This window comes from Chelonoidis abingdonii, chromosome 2, assembly GCF_003597395.2.
Source record: "Chelonoidis abingdonii isolate Lonesome George chromosome 2, CheloAbing_2.0, whole genome shotgun sequence".
NCBI lineage: Eukaryota > Metazoa > Chordata > Testudines > Testudinidae > Chelonoidis > Chelonoidis abingdonii.
The window spans coordinates 235284363-235302955 of NC_133770.1; the positions used below are offsets into that span (position 1 = coordinate 235284363).

The following is an 18593-nucleotide window of genomic DNA, read 5'->3' on the forward strand; positions in this document are numbered from 1 at the left end:
ATTTGACCTATATAATGTTCAAAATCCCCTAATATTTAATTGGGAGATGGAGATTTTGAGGTATGCCTTCTCAGGTATGTTGTTTCTTTAAATTAAGTTTATATGCACAGACAGTGTTAAATACAGGGAGAGGATTATACAAAATATCCAGCTCCTTGGAAGCTTGAATCTGTTTTAAAAGAACAAATGCATGCATGTGCACGCACACAAAATTCCCCCATCACATTAGTGTGGTGTTGATGTAGCCTTTCTCATGAATCTTCAGCTGTTGGTGTTCATCTCTTCTCTCCTCGTTCCCCAGTAAAAAGCACTGGAGAACTTGGACAGAGGCAGATTAGGGAAAAAAATCATTTTGGTTACGGTGGACAATTACAGACCTGGTCAGGTGAAGTGAAATGTAATTAATCTCTGCTGCACAAACTGACCACACCTACAAATTATGGTTGTACTAATTGACTGGGTATGTCTGACCTGAGACTTGAAATAAACTGTCCTGCCTCAGTTTCCTTGTAAATACCATGGAACTACACAATAAAAAGGATGATTTGCTTATTCTGTTCACTATTTTGATAAATTCCTCCTAAGGCTCTGCTCAGCTGATTGTTCTCCATACTTGTATTTTAAGACAAATGCACGTAGTGATCAAACATTCACTTTTCCTCAGATTTATCATGGAGCTCAACTACTATTTGGAATTCACAAAGATATTGAAGTGGAAGTCAAGTTTTCATTTTAGCCACTCATTTGACTCTTATCAAATATTCCAGTCAGTCCATCCAACATTAAGTGCAGGCCACATCAGCAGCTTGACCTTAGCAAGGGAAAGTAAGATGTCATCATTGTAAAAAGGTCAAAGGGAAGTGATATTTTAAAGATTTGTTTAGCTCCTGAAAATAAAGCAAAGTGATTAGAGTAATAAAATAACTAGGGATGAACACGTCTTCATAGTTCAACATATTATAGTACATTATTGTTCAAATTTTTCTCACTCAATCACTAATCAACGATATTTATGTTTTAGTAACAAGAAACCAGACTCAGAAACTAGTGCAGTGAAGAAAAAGGTCAACAAGGGAAAGGAAGGTTCTGAAAACTCGGATTTAGAGAAAACACCACCACCATCTCCTCATGAAGATGATGATGACCCAGGTGTTCAGGTAATACCATTATTTTGACATTCAAAACGTAATTATTTAGCACAAGGTAACTATATATGTATATTTGTATGTATAAAAACATAAACTCTGACTCCACTAGAGAGATGCTTTTAAAATATTTTCTTTGTTGGCTGAAACAGTATATCAAGAAAGGTAAGAATTGGAGATCCCAGTGGCGAATAGTATGTTAAAAGAACTCTCTTGTTTGTAATTTGGCTTTACTGGTTTGCCATCTCTGAATATATACAAATGAGTTTTTCTTTCCCCTCTGTCACTATACTGTATTCTGATACTGATCTTTCTACTGTAGATGTATTACCCGAAGTCTTGATGTAGTCCAGCCCAGCTATCATTTGGTTTTTTGCATTTACTTCTTGGTGGTCCCTTTTTAGGTCAAGCATAAAGCATGACAGAGCAGGGTAGGGAAACTGTTATTGCTACTGCTTGTACTATACCTGTCCTGTGGATAAATAAAGGACTTCCATCTGTAGGTCTGTCAGTTGTAAACGTCAAGAGTGCTAAATTCCGTTAGGAATTTGCTGATGTATTCTGCTCATGTTATCGTTGAATTCTTATTTTAAATAAAATCTGGAAATGAAAACATGCATTTTGTTTAGAGGAGGTATTCAGATATTGCTCAGGTAACCACACAGATAGGTGTTCAGCACATATGTCACAAATGTACTGTTTTGGTTTTTTTTTGGTGAGTCTGTTAAAGATGTTCTACTGACTAGCAATGCCACAGAATGTATCATTTCTGGATGTTGTAAAGTAGGCTGGCAAGAGGTGACGTTTTAGTGCATGGCACAATTAGTCTTTCTTTTCATTCGGTTTTTCAATAAAGGTTATAGAATTTATTATAATAAAACTCAAACTTTTACAGTATACTAGTTCAAAAAGCAAACAAATAGAAACAACCCAAAGCACTAGGTGTCTGTTTCCCTCAGTCCATTCCCTTTTTTTTCTTTCACTCCTTAGTAGCTATGACATCTCAGAATAATGCATTCTGGAACAGAAGAGCAGATACAAACAGCATGACATTAAGACGATCTAAAGAATGCATTTTTAGTTGTGTTCAGTGTTCCTTTTAGCCTAGTTAATGGGTGAATTCAGCATGTTGCTGATGTAAATGACGCATGTTTGACAAGAGGGTTCAGTTTTGTGCAAATCAACTTAAACAATATTGTGTTGGTATTTTTAGTTTGAGTGTTAATTGGACTAAAACTGTCTCAGATTGGATTAGATGGAAGACATAGGAACTTTGTCCCTCTTTCTGTATAAATATAAATCTCTTTCTGTAAACAATGTAAAACAGTTAATTTTTTCATCATTTGGTAATAAGATACCACTTAAATATTAGATTTTTCATTTGTGCTCTTAGTTTTATATTTTTGAAATGCTTGTTTTTTGTATTTATATGTGATTAAGGAAGGACGTAATTATACACATTAGAGCATTCAGAATTAATGTTCCTGCAAAAACTTTACCTTTTTCCTTCGTACACATGCTTGTTAATAAGAACTCGCATTAGCTTATCACCAATCTATAGAGAGTAATACAAATAGTTACATGTGCATACGGGGATGCTGAAACAATTTGAATAGTGGGGGTGCTGAGAGCTATTTAACCAAATTGTAAACCTTGTATATAACGAAATCCACTTCAAGCCAGGGCTGCAGCAGCACCCCCCAGCTCCCCTAGTTCCAGCACTTGTGTATGCATGTTTAATTTATAGACAATATGAAGTTAAAATCTAAAACTAGAAAATGTTTCTTATTCTTAGTACTGAATCCTCAGTAAGACTTAAGAAAAGCTACACATTTGTATCTATTGTTACATAATCCTCCTTAATTAGAGGAAAACAGTATAGTCTTAATATTTTTGCTGTGCTGTCACATTATAGTGTGTTATGATGTCATAGCTGTAAGTATTACCACAATGGAACATTAAATATAGATCTGTAGTTTGTATTCAAACTCTGTCCATCTTGCTACCTACAAACCAGCAATAAATAAAATGTTGAATTGAAAGCGCACACATACACATGTGGATTCAGACAAGAATCCAGAAAAATTGAAAAGGCTCATGAGGACATTACAGAAAACAGGAAGCTAACCATGTAAATAAACATAAAATGCAGGATTATCCTTAATAGTTCAGCATCCTTTTCATTAAGGAAATGCAAGAAGAGATTTTGGCACCAGAAGTAGTGGCAAATATTTTCAAACATCCACCTATTGCCTTTATATTGCAGTTTAAGGGGAACTCTTGTAACTTTTTTCTTCCAAGATGTAATTGTATAGTTGCAATATCTTGCCTAAAGATATACTGTAAACTCAGACTTGACCCAAAATTTAGATTTTGTAAGAGAACCTAGGAGAAGGTAGTATTTTTATATATAAATATTTATATAGCTATGTAAATATTTTTAGGGCTATCCAGATGTAAATATCTTTAGCTCCATCTATACAGATCAAAAGATATATAAATATGGATTGAAATGTATACATCTACTGAGCCAGTCATACACATTTGTATTGAGCACTATAGGTGTGCATGGTGTTTTTCAAAGTAAAAGCACAGTCTTTACCCCAAAGAACTTTATTATCTGAATTAGTTTCATGAGATGACACAAAGGAAAGAGACAGGTAGAAGGGAGGGAGGCATACATAGAAAGCTATGTGGCTTGTTAGTTGGAACAGTCATAACTTTAGTCTTCAATTTTTTATCATTTAACTTTGTATTTATTGTGTGAAGGAAATGAGAGAATTGGTGTTTGAGGGATTGTGAAAAGGTAGATTTCTAATAGTTTTATTATAGTCCAATAGAAACAGCTATTTTTATAAATATTCCCTTTGTGTTTGCATACTGAACATTATAGCACTACGAACCATAAAATGAAAATTACTACAAACAAAATTGTAACTAATTTATATGATTTTTCAATCACCAAGCTGAAAAATGAGATAAGTAACTAGTGTAAATATTGAAGAGTAAATTGAAATGTTCAGGTTGTCATTAATAAGAATCTAAGATGTTAACAATCCAGGTACTATGACCTCTTTGTTTAGAACAACTACTGCAAAAATATCATATTAGCTTTAGAAATGTATAATTTGCCACACTAGTGATTAGTTGAAAAAGTTGAGAAGGATTGTTGCAAAAAATGGGGGTTAACTTGTGATTGTTGAAGAAAAAATAAATTTTAAATTTTGCAGTAGATGTGCATTTATAGGATACTTCTTATCATCTCTATCTCTTTTCTCCTCAGACATATATTTGAATTAACTTGTTTTAATGTAAGCATATTATTTAGGTTGCAAAGTCAAACACTCAAAACTTAAATCTCAGATCCACAATTGTCTTCATGGGCAGCACGTATAAGAGGCTGGGGGAGGTTAAGCCTTCTCAAAATAAAAAAAAAAAAAAAAAGGCTGGTCATGCAGGGGGCAGATGCTGGATGCAGCTCACCTTCCTTTGGAGACCTGCCCCCTTTGCACCCTGGGAGCAGGAGTACTGGAAGCTCCCTAAAAGTGTGGGATGGAGGCACCAGTGCCCGGATGGTGGCCCTGGCCTCAGCTTGGCCCCTCCCCTCCTCCTACTGCACCTTTAAGGAAGAAAAAGTGGAAGGTCATGCTCTCCTGCCCCATTCTGAGCCGGGGTCCAGAGAGGAGTGAGCAGCGGATGGGGCGTTGGAAGAGGTGGAGTGTGAGCAGAAGAGGCCGCAAGGATGGCCACAGGGGAGGGTGGAGTGTGGGCGGGGCCTCAGGAGGAGGGGTGGGGCAGGGGCTTGGCAACAGTCTAAATGCTGGTGTTCTCTCTCTCTCTGCCCCCCCCCCCCCCCCCCCCCCAACTTCTAGGGAGCTACTGGCACTCCTGGGCTTAGCCTCCACAAACAAAAGACTCACACACTGCCTATGGGAAGTGAGAAAAGGGAAATAGTGAACTTTTTTTCAGTTTGTGTATCCAGCAAAACCAGAATAGAATTTCATGGGACAAGCAGAAAGCATATCTAGCCCCAGGGCGTTGTCGAGCTGTAACAGTGGAGATGTTGGAGATTCTCAAGAATCTTTTATAAACAGTTGTGAAACAACCTAAATACATATTATTATTATTTTTTTTTTTACCAGCTCTCCCTGGAAATCCTAAAAGCATGAATAACTAGAGTAAAACTTCCGTACAGAATCTGGAGTTAAGAAAAATATTGTAGTACACTTTTGCTAGCCTCTATTTTCAAATTTGGAGATTTTTTTTTAAACCTTTAAACAAGGGGCTTAATTCTGCGAAGTGTATAGGTCCTCAGCTCACAATGAAATAAGGAAGATGAGATCATCAGTGAGTGCAACTGTCTTCATTCATGACTACATATATACCAACTCTGAAAACAAAACTAAGGAAAATTCACCCTTTTTGCTTATGAGTTCTATAAATGGCTAAATATTAAAATAGAAATAAAATAAAGCATCCTTCCACTTCAGAAAGAAGCATGAGGAATTCGTCTAAACTTTTTTGCAAAAATTACAAGCAACTAAAAAATTTCCAATGAAACTGCCACTTTAATTTTACTATCACTACCAGAATGCTGTAATTGATTTTTAAAAAGTAGTAGTGTATGAAAACTGTAAAGATGCTTTTTTCTGTTTATTCTGTACCCCACTTTTTTGTTTCTTACAAAGAATATCAATGATCTCTTTTTAGAAGAGACGATCCAGCAGGCAGGTTAAGAGAAAACGTTACACAGAAGACCTGGAGTTCAAGATTTCAGATGAGGAGGCTGATGATGCAGATGCTGCGGGAAGAGACTCCCCTTCAAATGCATCTCAGTCAGAGCTACAGGTCAGTTCATATTCCAAACATGGATGGACTGGAAATGTTATAACAGCATCCTAAGTATTTAAAATTTTAAGTGTTTGCCTCTTTACCAAGGGATTTTCATCTCAGGTTGGCAAAAGAAATTAGTTGTTAAGGTTCTTAAAGGCTATATTCATTCACGGCTTGAGTTTTTTTTGTGTTTTGTTTTTTACAAGCCTACAATAATGTAATTTGACACAGTTGGGTGAAATATAACGGTCTTTGCTAAGGAGAAGCCTAAAACTAGACATCAAGGAGACTGAATTTACTTCTGTGAATTCAGTGGTCTGGCTTCTATGACTTTAATAAACCACTCAAGCTTGTCTCCTGCTGCTAGGCACCATAAGAACCCCTTTATGAAATTACTGCCTTGTAGTACCCAGCAGGGTACACTTTATTCTCTGTGCAATGTAAATGATGGATAAAATAGTTTGAATAAAATGAGGGGTAATAATGCACAAATGACTATAACAATCTTATTGTTTTGTAGTGCTCTTTTCATATCACTAGTTCGCTTAACTAACCGACATGCCATTGGTGAATGTATATATACTTTTTGGTACTTCATTTGGCACTTTGTGCTATGTTAAGCTTTGTGAAATGTCATATGTGATCTCCTATAAATACCCCTAACAGAAGAGGCATGGGTATGTTTACCTGCAGCTTTAACAGTGGGAACAAACGTATTTTTGACAGCTGTCACATGGGCACTGTTACTGTTCATTGCCAACTGAGATTTTGGGAATCTAGGCAGCAAAGCGGGTGTTCAGCTTTATGGGAGAAGTAGCTGGCCACGTAATTACACAACAAGAAAACACGCACATGTCTCTAGCACATGCAGTGTGTCACTGATTAGCCTTTCTGCTGGCGTGATTCCCACCACTGAATGTCAACCAAGAATTTAGTCAGCCTCCTATTGTATTAAAAATATTTATTTAAAATGTAATTTCCACCAGATTTAATAAAGCATTAAATGTAATTGAGTTCTACAGTCCTTGCACCAGAAAAAAATTCTCCTGCAACTAAACTCAGATTATGATAAATTATTAAAGGAGGTCTTCCTGAAGAAAGTTTCTAAAGAACAAAAATACTCTGCTTACTTCTGTAACTATTGTGCAACATTCATTTTGCAGGAATCAGCTGATGCTGAAGGTCCAGTAGTAGAAAAAATCATGAGTAGTCGTTCAGTCAAGAAACAGGTAATTATTATTTTTTAATAAACAAAAGATGCCCATACCCAATTTAGTTCTTCATTTTCAAAATTTAAATATTTCCAATTAAACAGCTGCTTTAGCGAAGGAAGAGGGCTCCTTAAAAGTTCCATTATATAGGCTTTTTAAGTATGTGTGTGCACACAAGAAAATGTCTGTGGTCGACCTTCCAATTTTTTTTCTGTGCATGTACAAATGACAATTTTTAGTTTTTGCAAATGCATTCACTTTATCAGAACTTACACTGCAGTACCATTTACTGCTTTGGACGTGTAGTGGGAGATATCCTTCTCCTGAAACTTAAATTTTTAATTTTTTGCATTTGTGGTTAAATCGTGGGCAGGCTTTTTTTCATTTCAAATCTTCTCACAATGGACATCCCCATGCAGTTAACGGAATCAACATGTGATCAAGAGGATCATATCTGGCCATCTGCAGAAATATGTTAAATACTGAAGTTTGAGGTCGTGGAACGGTTAACATGGTTCTCCTCCAATCCCCTGTCCAAAATGTCTGTTGTGCAATCATTTTGCTGAATGTAGGAACAGGAGTTCCTCAATAGAGCTTGGCTGACCTGAACAGCAAAATAACATGCTAATTCCAAACTATTGGATTTCCTTACTCTGTGGGAAATGCAAAGAGGGTGGTCATTTACTGAAGGTCTAAACGTTATTAAATCCTACAAGACATTCTCAATAGCTTACTTATTGTTTATGCTGTAGCTTTTGTGTGAAATTCAACTTCTATGATTCACCTAAATATGTTCAAGTTCATCATGATTAAATAAAAAGACTTTCACATGTCCTAGGAGAGTGTTTTCCAAAAGGAGAGGAAAAAACTTTTCCTCAATTCTTTTGGGGGTTTTGTAGGGCTTTTTAACTTTTGAACCTTACTCCTGGTTGCACTAGTACTTTTAGGTGCTTTATAAATCTAAATTCATGGCGTGTCATGACTGTTTTTGATGACCTGGCCTTTCAGTCATCACAGTATAATTCTTCTAACTTTATTATAGTTCAGAACTATGTTTTGTATTTCAACCCACAGGCTTATTTTTTCAGGTAGACTTAATTGTAATCTTAAACTCAGTAATTAGTTGTCCTGATGGTCCTCTAGACAACAGTGGAGAATCTGGTCTCTTCATAAATGTTTTTACACTGAAGGCAGTTTGTCACCAATTATTCTTCTCTTCTACCTCGTCCCTGCAAGCAAAGGTGTGATTACCCATGGGGAGTGTGTATTTTGCTGCAGTTTGTGGGAAGTGGTTGGTATGCTGCCTGCATGTCTTTGATTGCAAGCTCGGCTGGAGGCAAGCTCTATTTTGAGCTCTTCCTTTAATGTTTTTTATGGATTGCATTTGCAGGTTTGAGGGGTATCTATCCTCTCTCTCTCTTCTTCTCCATCTCACCCTACTCTCTATACAAAAAATGTTTGAGGATGTTAAATGTTAACATCTAAAGTACCCAACTGTGTATTGATTAAATCTCTTTTGCACTATTACTGATATAATCAAAACCATGGTTGCTAAATTAGTAATCAAAATAAAATAGCTGTGATCAGGACCAGTACACAAAATAAACTTTAGAAAAGGCTTCACTGGGAAACCTTTCAGCGAATTGGGGTGCAACAAAAGATTTTGTCCTAGAAAAGGAGTATATTAGATAATGAGGCTGTTTTTGGGCAGCCTTCTTGTCATTGAGTTTTACTGGTTTCCACCAAAATATCCTGGGTCTGGTTTTAGAATTGCTAGATGCAAAATATTTCTGTGTAAAAAGCCTAAAATATTGGACTTAAAATTCATTTTATTTAAATGTATAGAAAACAAAATATAAACCATTTCATTATATAAACATTAAAATAAATAAAATATTTTATCAGTTTTAAATTTTCTGTCGTTTAGTTTTATTAAATGTTCCCTTGCCTTTATTATAAGGGGGTAAATAGTGCCAATTTAGCTAGATAGCCAATGTACTGTTTTGATACCTCTGTCATGTCCTCTCTCTGAATTAACAGTCCCAGTCACTTCAGTGTATTTTCATATGGAAGCTGTTCCATCTCTGTAATTATTTTGTCACTCATTTTGTGACCACAGCCTCCTATTTCTGCTATATCTTCTTTGAGATGAGTTGACTAGAACTGAAGGCATACAATTGATTTATAGAAAGAATATACTGAAAATATGCCTAATAGTGCATGCTGAGCAGATGTTTTCACCCAGCTGCCAATGCTCAAATCTTTTTCTGAACTGGATAGTTTAGAATTCTGTGATGTGTATCAATAGTTGAAATTATTCTTTCTAATGTGTATTACTTTGCATTTGTCAATAGTTATTTTCATCGTCCCTTGTGCTAACCATTCATCTAACTTTCAACTGTTTCTGAATTTACTCAGTCTTCTTTAGTCTCAGTAGTCTCAATAACTATCTGCAAATACTGCCACAGAGTAGGTAAAGTACAGGCAGTGACAATGCAAGCTTATCCATGCTGCCTCAATAATGTGTGCTATAACATTCTCCTGGAGGAGGGGGTGATATGGTTCACTGCTGGACTGTGAATGTAGTTCAGTCCTCATTATCATTCAATCCTCTGTTAAGCTTATAAACAAGCTTATAAGTTGCCTGTTAGTTTCAGACCTGAATATGATCAGTGCTAGAGCAAACTGGAGGATGACACCTCTGTTTCACAGCATTTTTAGAAGAATTTTTTTATCCCTTAGCACTGCAGAGCAGGGACTTGAACCTGGTTCTACCACATCCCAGGCACCCTTATCAGTCGGCTATAGTCTCTGTCCTCGCCTTTCCCTTGTCTCCTTCCTTCAGCAGACCTAAACACTGTCCTGACAAAAGTTTCATGGAAACAGATACATCTCTGTGAAATGTTTCAGCTTGAGTGAAACAGTATATTTCTGGAAAAATGTTTCAGCCAGCTCTAATCAGTCCTACTTAGCGTATCCATGGTTGCCCAAACACGATGCATACCATCTTAGGACTCCTTCATCGGTATCTGAGAAACACACAAACATTTTACTTAGTCTGACATCAGTCTATTTTTATTGAGTCACAACAAAGTTCATGACTGAATATTTTAGACTTCAGTTATATAATATTCTTAAGCTGCTTTTCATAACTTGTACTGCATTAATGTATTGTCAACCTTAGGGTTTCTAGATGTACAGAGAACAAGTAGATTAGTTCTTGGACTTTGTAAAAGATTATTACTTTTTGGTTACTGTAAATGTGTTAGCCAAAACTTACTTCTAAATTGGGGGGCAGAGATAGAGCAAGGGGTTGGACTAGATGACCTCCTGTGGGCCCTTCTAACCCTGATATTCCATGATTCTATGTTTTTTCAAGAAGAGTTTTGTTTCCAAAATATTTACTTTAAAGAGTGACTTAGACGCATACAGTTAGACGAAAAGAAGTGTATTTATTGCACACAAAATAAGTTCAGTATCTATTAGGTCATATAGTAACACAGTCTGGTACTGCAATGGTACAGAGTCTGTCAGCATTTTCAGTGTAAATTGTTGTGTTGTTAATTTATCAACTGAGTGGAGACATTTTCATAAGGCTAAACCCTAGCAGAAGTATGCTAAATTAATAAACAAAAATGTTTGCTAACTTTAAAGTTATGTGGATGTTATACACATCAATCAGTTTTCAGATGGTATTGGCATTTAAATTTTTCAATTTAAAAATGAAAATAGAGAGATTAGGCTATAGTGTAATAAAGTACAAGTTCTAAAATGATCACCAGGATATTTATATCTGATTATTTATTTTATTTTATTTTATTTTATTTTATTTTATTTTTACTAGGAGCTACTTTCCTAAATGGTTGGTATCACATAGAGATGCTGACAAGATTCAGGTTACTAAAATACTCTGAGTTGGAATTTGTACTTCTGTTATGTTAGTTCCTCCAAATACAAATATACAATTCAGGAATCTCCATATACCATTAGTTGTCTTGAGTGGGAAAGCCTTGGCAGAGTTCAAACTCCCTCTTTTGGAGGTGTCTTCGTAGAGCGGCTGCACAACCTACTCCTGCAGAATTAGAACTGGGAATTGTTCATCTCTTTTTACATAGGAGCTGGGAGAAACTGGAGATGGATATAAAGAACACCTTTCCTTCTCTCCCCTGTTGTAACTCTGTATGGAGATCTCGGTGGAGGGTAGTGTTACTTCCTTTCCTGGGAAGGGGGCGAAGGGAGCATGGTATAGGATGGTGTTAGTTTCTCCCTGGTATATTAAGAGAGGGAGTACTTGGTGAAGCAAAGCATAGAAACACAGATATGCTAGAACAGAGCTTGAGAGCAGCTATTGCTACCGTCAATAGCAGTGGAATGAATGAATAGAATATCTAGTGAGCAAAATATTTTTAATACTGGCAGATAAGTAGTCTTTGTCTCAGGACATCACATCCTTTCTCCATCTGTAATGGGGGGTTTAAGGATAGGGATGGAATATTTGGAGATGAGGATTCAAGGCATAGGAGGGAATGTAAGTAACAGAACCCCAAGAACTGACCCTGCTTATGTGTGCTGTCAGTTTTGAAAATTGTTATTATATAATAGACAGTAACAGTTCCAAAGCATATTAACACAACAACTGTTTAACTTAATGTTATAAAATAAACAAAATCCTAAATTTGAGGTGGTCCTCAAATTTGTCCTTAATTTGTCCTATAGCAGAGTTCAGGAATAAGACTTTGTTGAATTACATGCCATATGCTCCCCCATACTCTGGCACCAGGGATGAGTTAAGCACAGTCTCAGCCCTTAACACTGAATGCCCTTGGCTTTGCTGGTTTCTATCACAAATTCAACCTTGCTTAAATGTAATATTTTGGTGTTAATTTAATTTGGCTGCTCTGTACGTGAGACATCTTGCCTGAGTGAATTTAATTGTACCATTGAGTAAAACTAAATCCATGAAGAGTGATGCACTAAAATTATAGCAGAAGTACAAGGCTTAGTTTTATATGGCTTCTTGTTTAGTGTTATTAACTATATGGAGGCATAAACCTCCGTTAAAAGTCTATTTTAAAATGTTACAAAACCCACAATGTAAAGTTGCCGTGATCCGGCCAAAAATAATACATATGGTATTCAGGAGTGCAGTTGCTAATTGGCTGCTGCCTGAGAAAATGGTACGCTTGGCTTCTATTTAACACTGTGGGTTTGGCAGAAAGCCAGATTTGGGGTGAGGTTGTTGTGAATGAAGCTGCATGTGGTTAGGGAGGAGTTAAAATGATTCATGTCTTGGAAGTTGTAGTAAGCAATGTAATATGTGCTTGAGTAAACTGATGGAGGAAACTTCTTACCCATATCCTTTTCTCCATTTCCCTTTCTACATTCTCTCTCTCTCTCTCTCTCACACACACACACGCACGCGCTCTTCTGAAACTTTAATCAGTAATACCTTTCAACAATGTACTGTACTTTAGTTGGAGGGAATGATTAAAACTATTGAGATATTTAGTAGTTCAACACACAGTTGAAATCTTATTTTGTTACAGATGGAGAATGGAGAGGAAGTGGAAACAGAGGAATTCTATGTAAAGTACAAAAATTTGTAAGTAAGCTTGTAACTTTTGTTACCTTTTGCCTTAAAAATATCAGCAGATTCCGAATATTTTGTTCAAAATTATATTTAGAAAGTGACACACTATTAACATCTCACCTTAAACAACGAATAATAAAAGGCATTTTGGCATTGGCATGGTGCTAGATTTGGTGACTGAATACATTCTTAGCTGTATGATTTAAGTTTTTTCTCTAAAATGAAACCATTTTAAGAGCAAGGTCAAACTGGCTTTGATTTTTGCTCGATAAGGCACTGATTCTACAGGTAGATCCATGCAGACAGGCGCCTAGGCCTCCATAGATTTGACTGCAGCATTGGAGCCTTAATTTCTTTATTTTGATGACCTTTTTGTAAATTATTAACCTTTACATTCCTTCCCCCAAAAAAGTAAGTGTTCAACAAAATGTCTGACATTTTATTAGACTGCTAAATAGAATTTTATTTCCAACAGTTTCATAATGGCAGCTAAATTTTCCTGGAATCTCCAATATTAGCAATGGAAACATGTTGTATCACATTTGACTCTGAACTCTAGTGCTTTTTCCTTTTTAGGGAAGGGAGAAAGAGTAGGGGCTGAATTGAGAAACAGTATATTAAAATGGTAAAATAAATTTCAGCATATGATAGAAATTCACTTTCATTTCCAGTTAATTGCAGGTTGACTTCCTTTTAACTAGAGCTAGCATTTGGGGGGGCAGCATTTCGGGTCCTTCGGTGGCGACTGCGGTGGCTGGCTCTTCGGCCGCCCCAGTCGTCGTTGGTATTTAGGCGGAGGGACCTGGGGCAGGGAGGCGCGGGGAGGGCTGCCTGCAGCAAGTAAGGGGGGGGCGCTGCACGCAGGGGAACCGCTCCCCTCCCCAGCTCACCTCTGCACCGCCTCCTCCCCTGAGCACGCCGCCCCGCTTTGTTTCTCTCCCTCCCAGGCTTGTGGTGCCAAACAGCTGATTGGCGCCGCAAGCCTGGGAGACGGGAGAAGTGGAGTGGCGACGGGATGCTTGGGGAGGAGGCAGAGCAGAGGGGAGCTGCCATAGGGAGGCGCCTTAGGGTGGGGGGTGGAGAGCTGCTTTGGGGAGGAGTGGGGGGCGCCTAGGACCTGAAACATCCTTGCACCCGCCCTGCTTTTACTATACTGATTATCAAATATAAGCAGCTAAACTACCCAGGTTTATTGTTCTTTGTTTCACATTGATCTGAGATGATTAATAGCTTAAATCCTGTTTGTTTTGTTTCATTCTATTTGTAATTCTTATTGTAGTGTTAACCACACGTGACCAGTGCTTATGTGTTATGTATAGTAATTGTATAACTTGATATTGAACTTTTTATTACTTAAAAACAAAATTTTAAAATAAAACCAATTTTAATTGCAGGTTTATGATGATGGAACGTTTAATCTTTAAGAAAATGTGTTAAGGCTTAAGCTATTGATTATGGAATATTCCCAAAAGTATGATTAAAATTGTCTTGTAGTGCTAATTGGCTTGCACAGGGCCTCTAATTACAGCTCTTACATTAGAGATAAGCACTATGTAACACAATGGATTTAAAGGTATTTTTAGACCTTTTCAATGAGTTTTAATCCCACTATACTTTTGAATTAATAAGTAATGAAGTTTATAGAGTGTACATTTTTGTCTTGTTACGTATTCTGAATGCTCCCAATAAAATTTATCTTGAGCACTCTAAGCCAAAGGCCAGAAGTGTATGTATATATGAGCCATACTGATGATTCTGACCAGTACCTTTATTAGATAGTAAGTACAGTTGCTGCCAGTAAAGGTGATTAGTTAAATGAAAGATAGTATCTGGTATTCCAGATAACATGGTGCTACTCTGTTCAGTTGCCAGTAAAAGTTTGGGGGGAAATCAGAGAAAGGAATAGATGCAGGGAAGCAAATAATAGTATGCAGTGGAAACATTTGGGCTGGGATTGCTCTGAAGAAGTTTTTCTTTCTTCTGTCTTCTAGCTCTTACCTTCATTGTCAGTGGGCATCTGTAGAACAGTTGGACAAAGACAAGAGAATTCAGCAAAAGGTTAAGCGGTTTAAGGCAAAGCAGGGTCAGAACAAATTCCTCTCAGAGGTATGACTGTTTTCATAACTATTTCAGTTAGACTTTTTTTTTAAAAAAAAGATATTCTCATAAATGCTTAATCCCTTATATGTAGATAAGATTTTGAACATCTTGTTGATATAAAATTAGCTTTCATCACAATGTAAAAAATATTCTTAAGCTAAATTCAGAGGCTTTTGAATTCAGTTACATAAAGTTACACAGTTTCCGTTCATAGTTTATTGCTGTTTCTTACTGGTAAATGGTTAATTGCTCACTTTTATAAACAGGAAGTTACTTGGTCTTCCTGTTGCTTATTTGTTCTAAGAGAACTTAATCCCACCACAATTTAATGTGGAAATGATTGTGATATCATCCTGACTCGTAGCATCTCTATCCTGAAGAAGAGAATTGGAGACAAAGGTCTGTTTAAAATTTTAAGATGACATGCAGGTATGGAAGGGTTCTCTTAAATTTAAACAGGTTTTTTAGCTTAGCCATATGGGTTGTAAGTAAATAGTCATTAGCAGATTGTTGATCTTAACATTCAGACTTTGACAATAATGTAAGGCCTACTCAGCTATCCATAGTCACTGAAAAGACTGAGTCTCCTGCAGAATCGGTACCAGAGCTCTCCCCTGAGCAGCCAGTTATGCCAGAAAAATGCATGGCAATTTTTTGTGATTTGAACTACTGCCCACTAGGGACTCTGAGCTTTTGATCACCAATTTAATTTCACTTAGAGCCACAAGCAGTACTATAGCAGAGGTTTTGCCAATAAAGGGGCAGCTTTTCTGGTTTGCCAATTCTTGTGAAACCTTACCTTTCAGCAAAATTTAGTAATTTGAAATAAAGGGTTTAGTGCCCTGATCTTTTTTTATGAATTTTTATTTAATAGAGTACTTCAGGCTAAGCAAGGCCAATAGGAAATTGGAAACTTCTATTAAAAAATCACTGTTGGTTTCTGACCAAATACAGTTAGCAGAGAGATTTGTGTAAATTTTACCAGAATTCTATTTTCCACATTCTGTGCTTTTACAAGTAGGTACAAAATGTCTGAGCCATGGGTCAAAACATCTTAAAGATGCCTTTGAATTAATTAGAAAGTGGGAGGACAGCTGTATCAGGTTATTCTAATGACTAAGGAACATTCAGATTAAATGACTATCTCAAAAGAACCCCAATATTTGATATATTTGCTAAAATGTGTCTTAGATGCACTCTAGAAAAATTGGTTAATGACACAACATTGTGAAATTTATGTAACCCAGTGATCCCCAACCTTTTTGTGGCCAGTAGCACATTCACGTTTTCAGAAGAGTGTGGCAGGAGCCAACAATTTTCAAGGCGTATTTTGTATTTGTACATTAAATAATATGAAAAACATCATATTTAATATTATATAATATATGAATCTATAAGATAAAAAGGGTAATTTTACATGTAAAAGGTATTAATTAAATTATTCCTCAATTACTCTTTCACCTTACCATGTGAATTTGCTCTTTTGTATCTACCTGTAAGAAAAATTAAGGAATTTTTACAAAATAAATATCATAAACAGTTTTCATTTGATTTAGTTTAAAAACATAAAACATTGTTGAACTGCTGGTCCAAATATATTTATTCTTTCTTTAACATAGAATGAAGCCTGCAATCCCGGTGTTCTCTGTCCCTGGCAGGCGCAGGGCCCCAGCTTCTCTCCAGCTTAAGTCGCAGCCCTGAGCCTGCCAGGGACAGAGAACACTGGCACCTGCAGCCCTGGAGTTCTCTGTCTCCGGCAGGGGCGGGGCCGCAGCTTCTCTCCGGCTTCAAAGCCGGGGGGAAGCTGCAGCCTGGTGCCTGCGGGGGACAGAGAACACCGGCACCTGCAGCCCCAGAGAAGACGGAGAGAAACCATAGCCCCGCACCTGCCAGGGACAGAGAACGCCAGCGCCCACAGCCTGCAGCCCCGGAATTCTCTGTCCCTGGCCGGTGTGGGGCCCCAGCTTCTCTCCCCTGCTGGGCACTAGGTGGGCGCACATAAATGCCCCTGTGGGTGCCATGGTGCCTGCAGGCACCGGGTTGGGGACCACTGATGTAACAGGTGACCAGGCCACATATTTCACTTTTTTACTATTTTTATATTTTCGAGTGTACTATTTCTGTTTAACAAGTGCTTGTAGATGTTTTTTATTTGAGTAAGCTGTCAAAATATTAAACTGTATACCTTCTTACAACTCTTCCTTACCTTTCTCCTCACCACACACAGCCATCAAAGTAGTTGAGTACAAAGCAAAAGAATGAAAGAGCATTTCTGTGCATACATCACTGAGTAAAGAACTTGGGGTAGAAGAGGGAGGTTACAAATTATAAACTTCAGGAAGCGGAGTATGTTTAGTTTGCTTTCCTTTTTTTGGAATAAGATTCTCTGAATCTTGCTTATAAAGCAGTCTGACAACTCCTGTAGTTATGGTAATCTAATGCCACTTAGTGTACCCGGCTCTCATTTCTTTATTGCAAGCTGTAGTTTTCAAGAATGCTAAATGCATTGCATGCCATAAGCCTTTTCGATTGCTCATTAGTGAATTGTAATTTCACACTTCATTTAGAATATTCTTAAACATTCTCTCACAGTAAAAGGTTTCACACAGTAATTAAGAGCCCCAGTTAACAAAGTCTGAGAAGTCTGATTTCCTCATGGGGAATGGTCTTGCTGAATTGTGGCATTTCAATTAACATACTGAAGGTTGCCAAATATAAATTTTATGTTGCCATAACCCAAAATATTGTTACCTGGTGAAAAGTATAATTTTTGCTCCAAGGACAAGCTAACAGTTTGTTTTGTTTTGGTTTTTTTGCCTGCTGTCTTTCAACAGATTGATGATGAGCTTTTTAATCCAGACTATGTGGAAGTTGATAGAATAATGGATTTTTCACGTAGCACAGATGATAATGGAGAGGTAAAGAAAACTGTCGGTACAATCTTCAGCCATTTGTACAGCTGCCTATATAAATATTAGAAACTTCAGTAGGTTTTTGATGACTTATTTCATCCTATAGAAGTGAAGATAGAAAGCATTATGACAGGGATATGTATATGTATACACATACTGCTGCAGTAAAGTTCATAGACCTAATATTCTACACCTCTTTAGTGAATTGTTTTTGGATATTCAACAGTACATTTCAAATGTTAAAAAGCCTGGTTTCCAGTACACCTGATCAGAACATGACAAGATGTCTAGTTTTTAGCATTTTGCTCTTTAGGAAACGTATGTAGCATTTTGAACTATTACTAAGCTATTGCCCTCTGGATATGTCTAAAGTAGAAAAAACATGTAGTTTAATAATGTAGCTATTTTTGTAAAATAAAGCTCTCATGGTAATTGCTAACTTTTTTTAAAAGAGAGTGTACTGGACATTTATAGAGGTTAAACGTACAGCTAAATAGTTATTAAACCATATCTAATCTGAATTTCTAATTCACCATCACCAAAGGAGCCAGGCACTTTGTTAATCCTCTCTAATCATCATTACACAAGAACCTGAATTGTCAGCTCATCATTTATGACCCCATCCCCTGAGCAGGATCACTTGCATGGTTGACTTCCAGGAGAACTCCAGTGAGTCATCCTGTTCTTGAGAGCAGAAAAGGCTTTAATAATACCTATTTCTGGTTTGTTATCATTGCATCAATGAATAGTGATGTCTCCCCTTGACAGTTGCTGTTTCAGTGATTCTGGATTTCCTACTGCA

The 18593-nt window shown here is 37.0% G+C and overlaps 1 protein-coding gene across 3 annotated transcripts in view; it reads left to right on the forward strand.

The window, feature by feature from the left end:
- CHD7 (chromodomain helicase DNA binding protein 7) overlaps nucleotides 1–18593 on the forward strand; it is a 187941-nt gene that overhangs the window by 129620 nt on the left and 39728 nt on the right. For all 3 annotated transcript variants that reach the window (XM_075063037.1, XM_075063039.1, XM_075063038.1), the window contains 6 exons: nucleotides 1022–1157; nucleotides 5856–5993; nucleotides 7142–7207; nucleotides 12736–12791; nucleotides 14771–14885; nucleotides 17714–17797. In XM_075063037.1, coding sequence (XP_074919138.1) covers nucleotides 1022–1157; nucleotides 5856–5993; nucleotides 7142–7207; nucleotides 12736–12791; nucleotides 14771–14885; nucleotides 17714–17797 — 595 coding nt within the window. The remainder of the gene's footprint in view (nucleotides 1–1021; nucleotides 1158–5855; nucleotides 5994–7141; nucleotides 7208–12735; nucleotides 12792–14770; nucleotides 14886–17713; nucleotides 17798–18593) is intronic.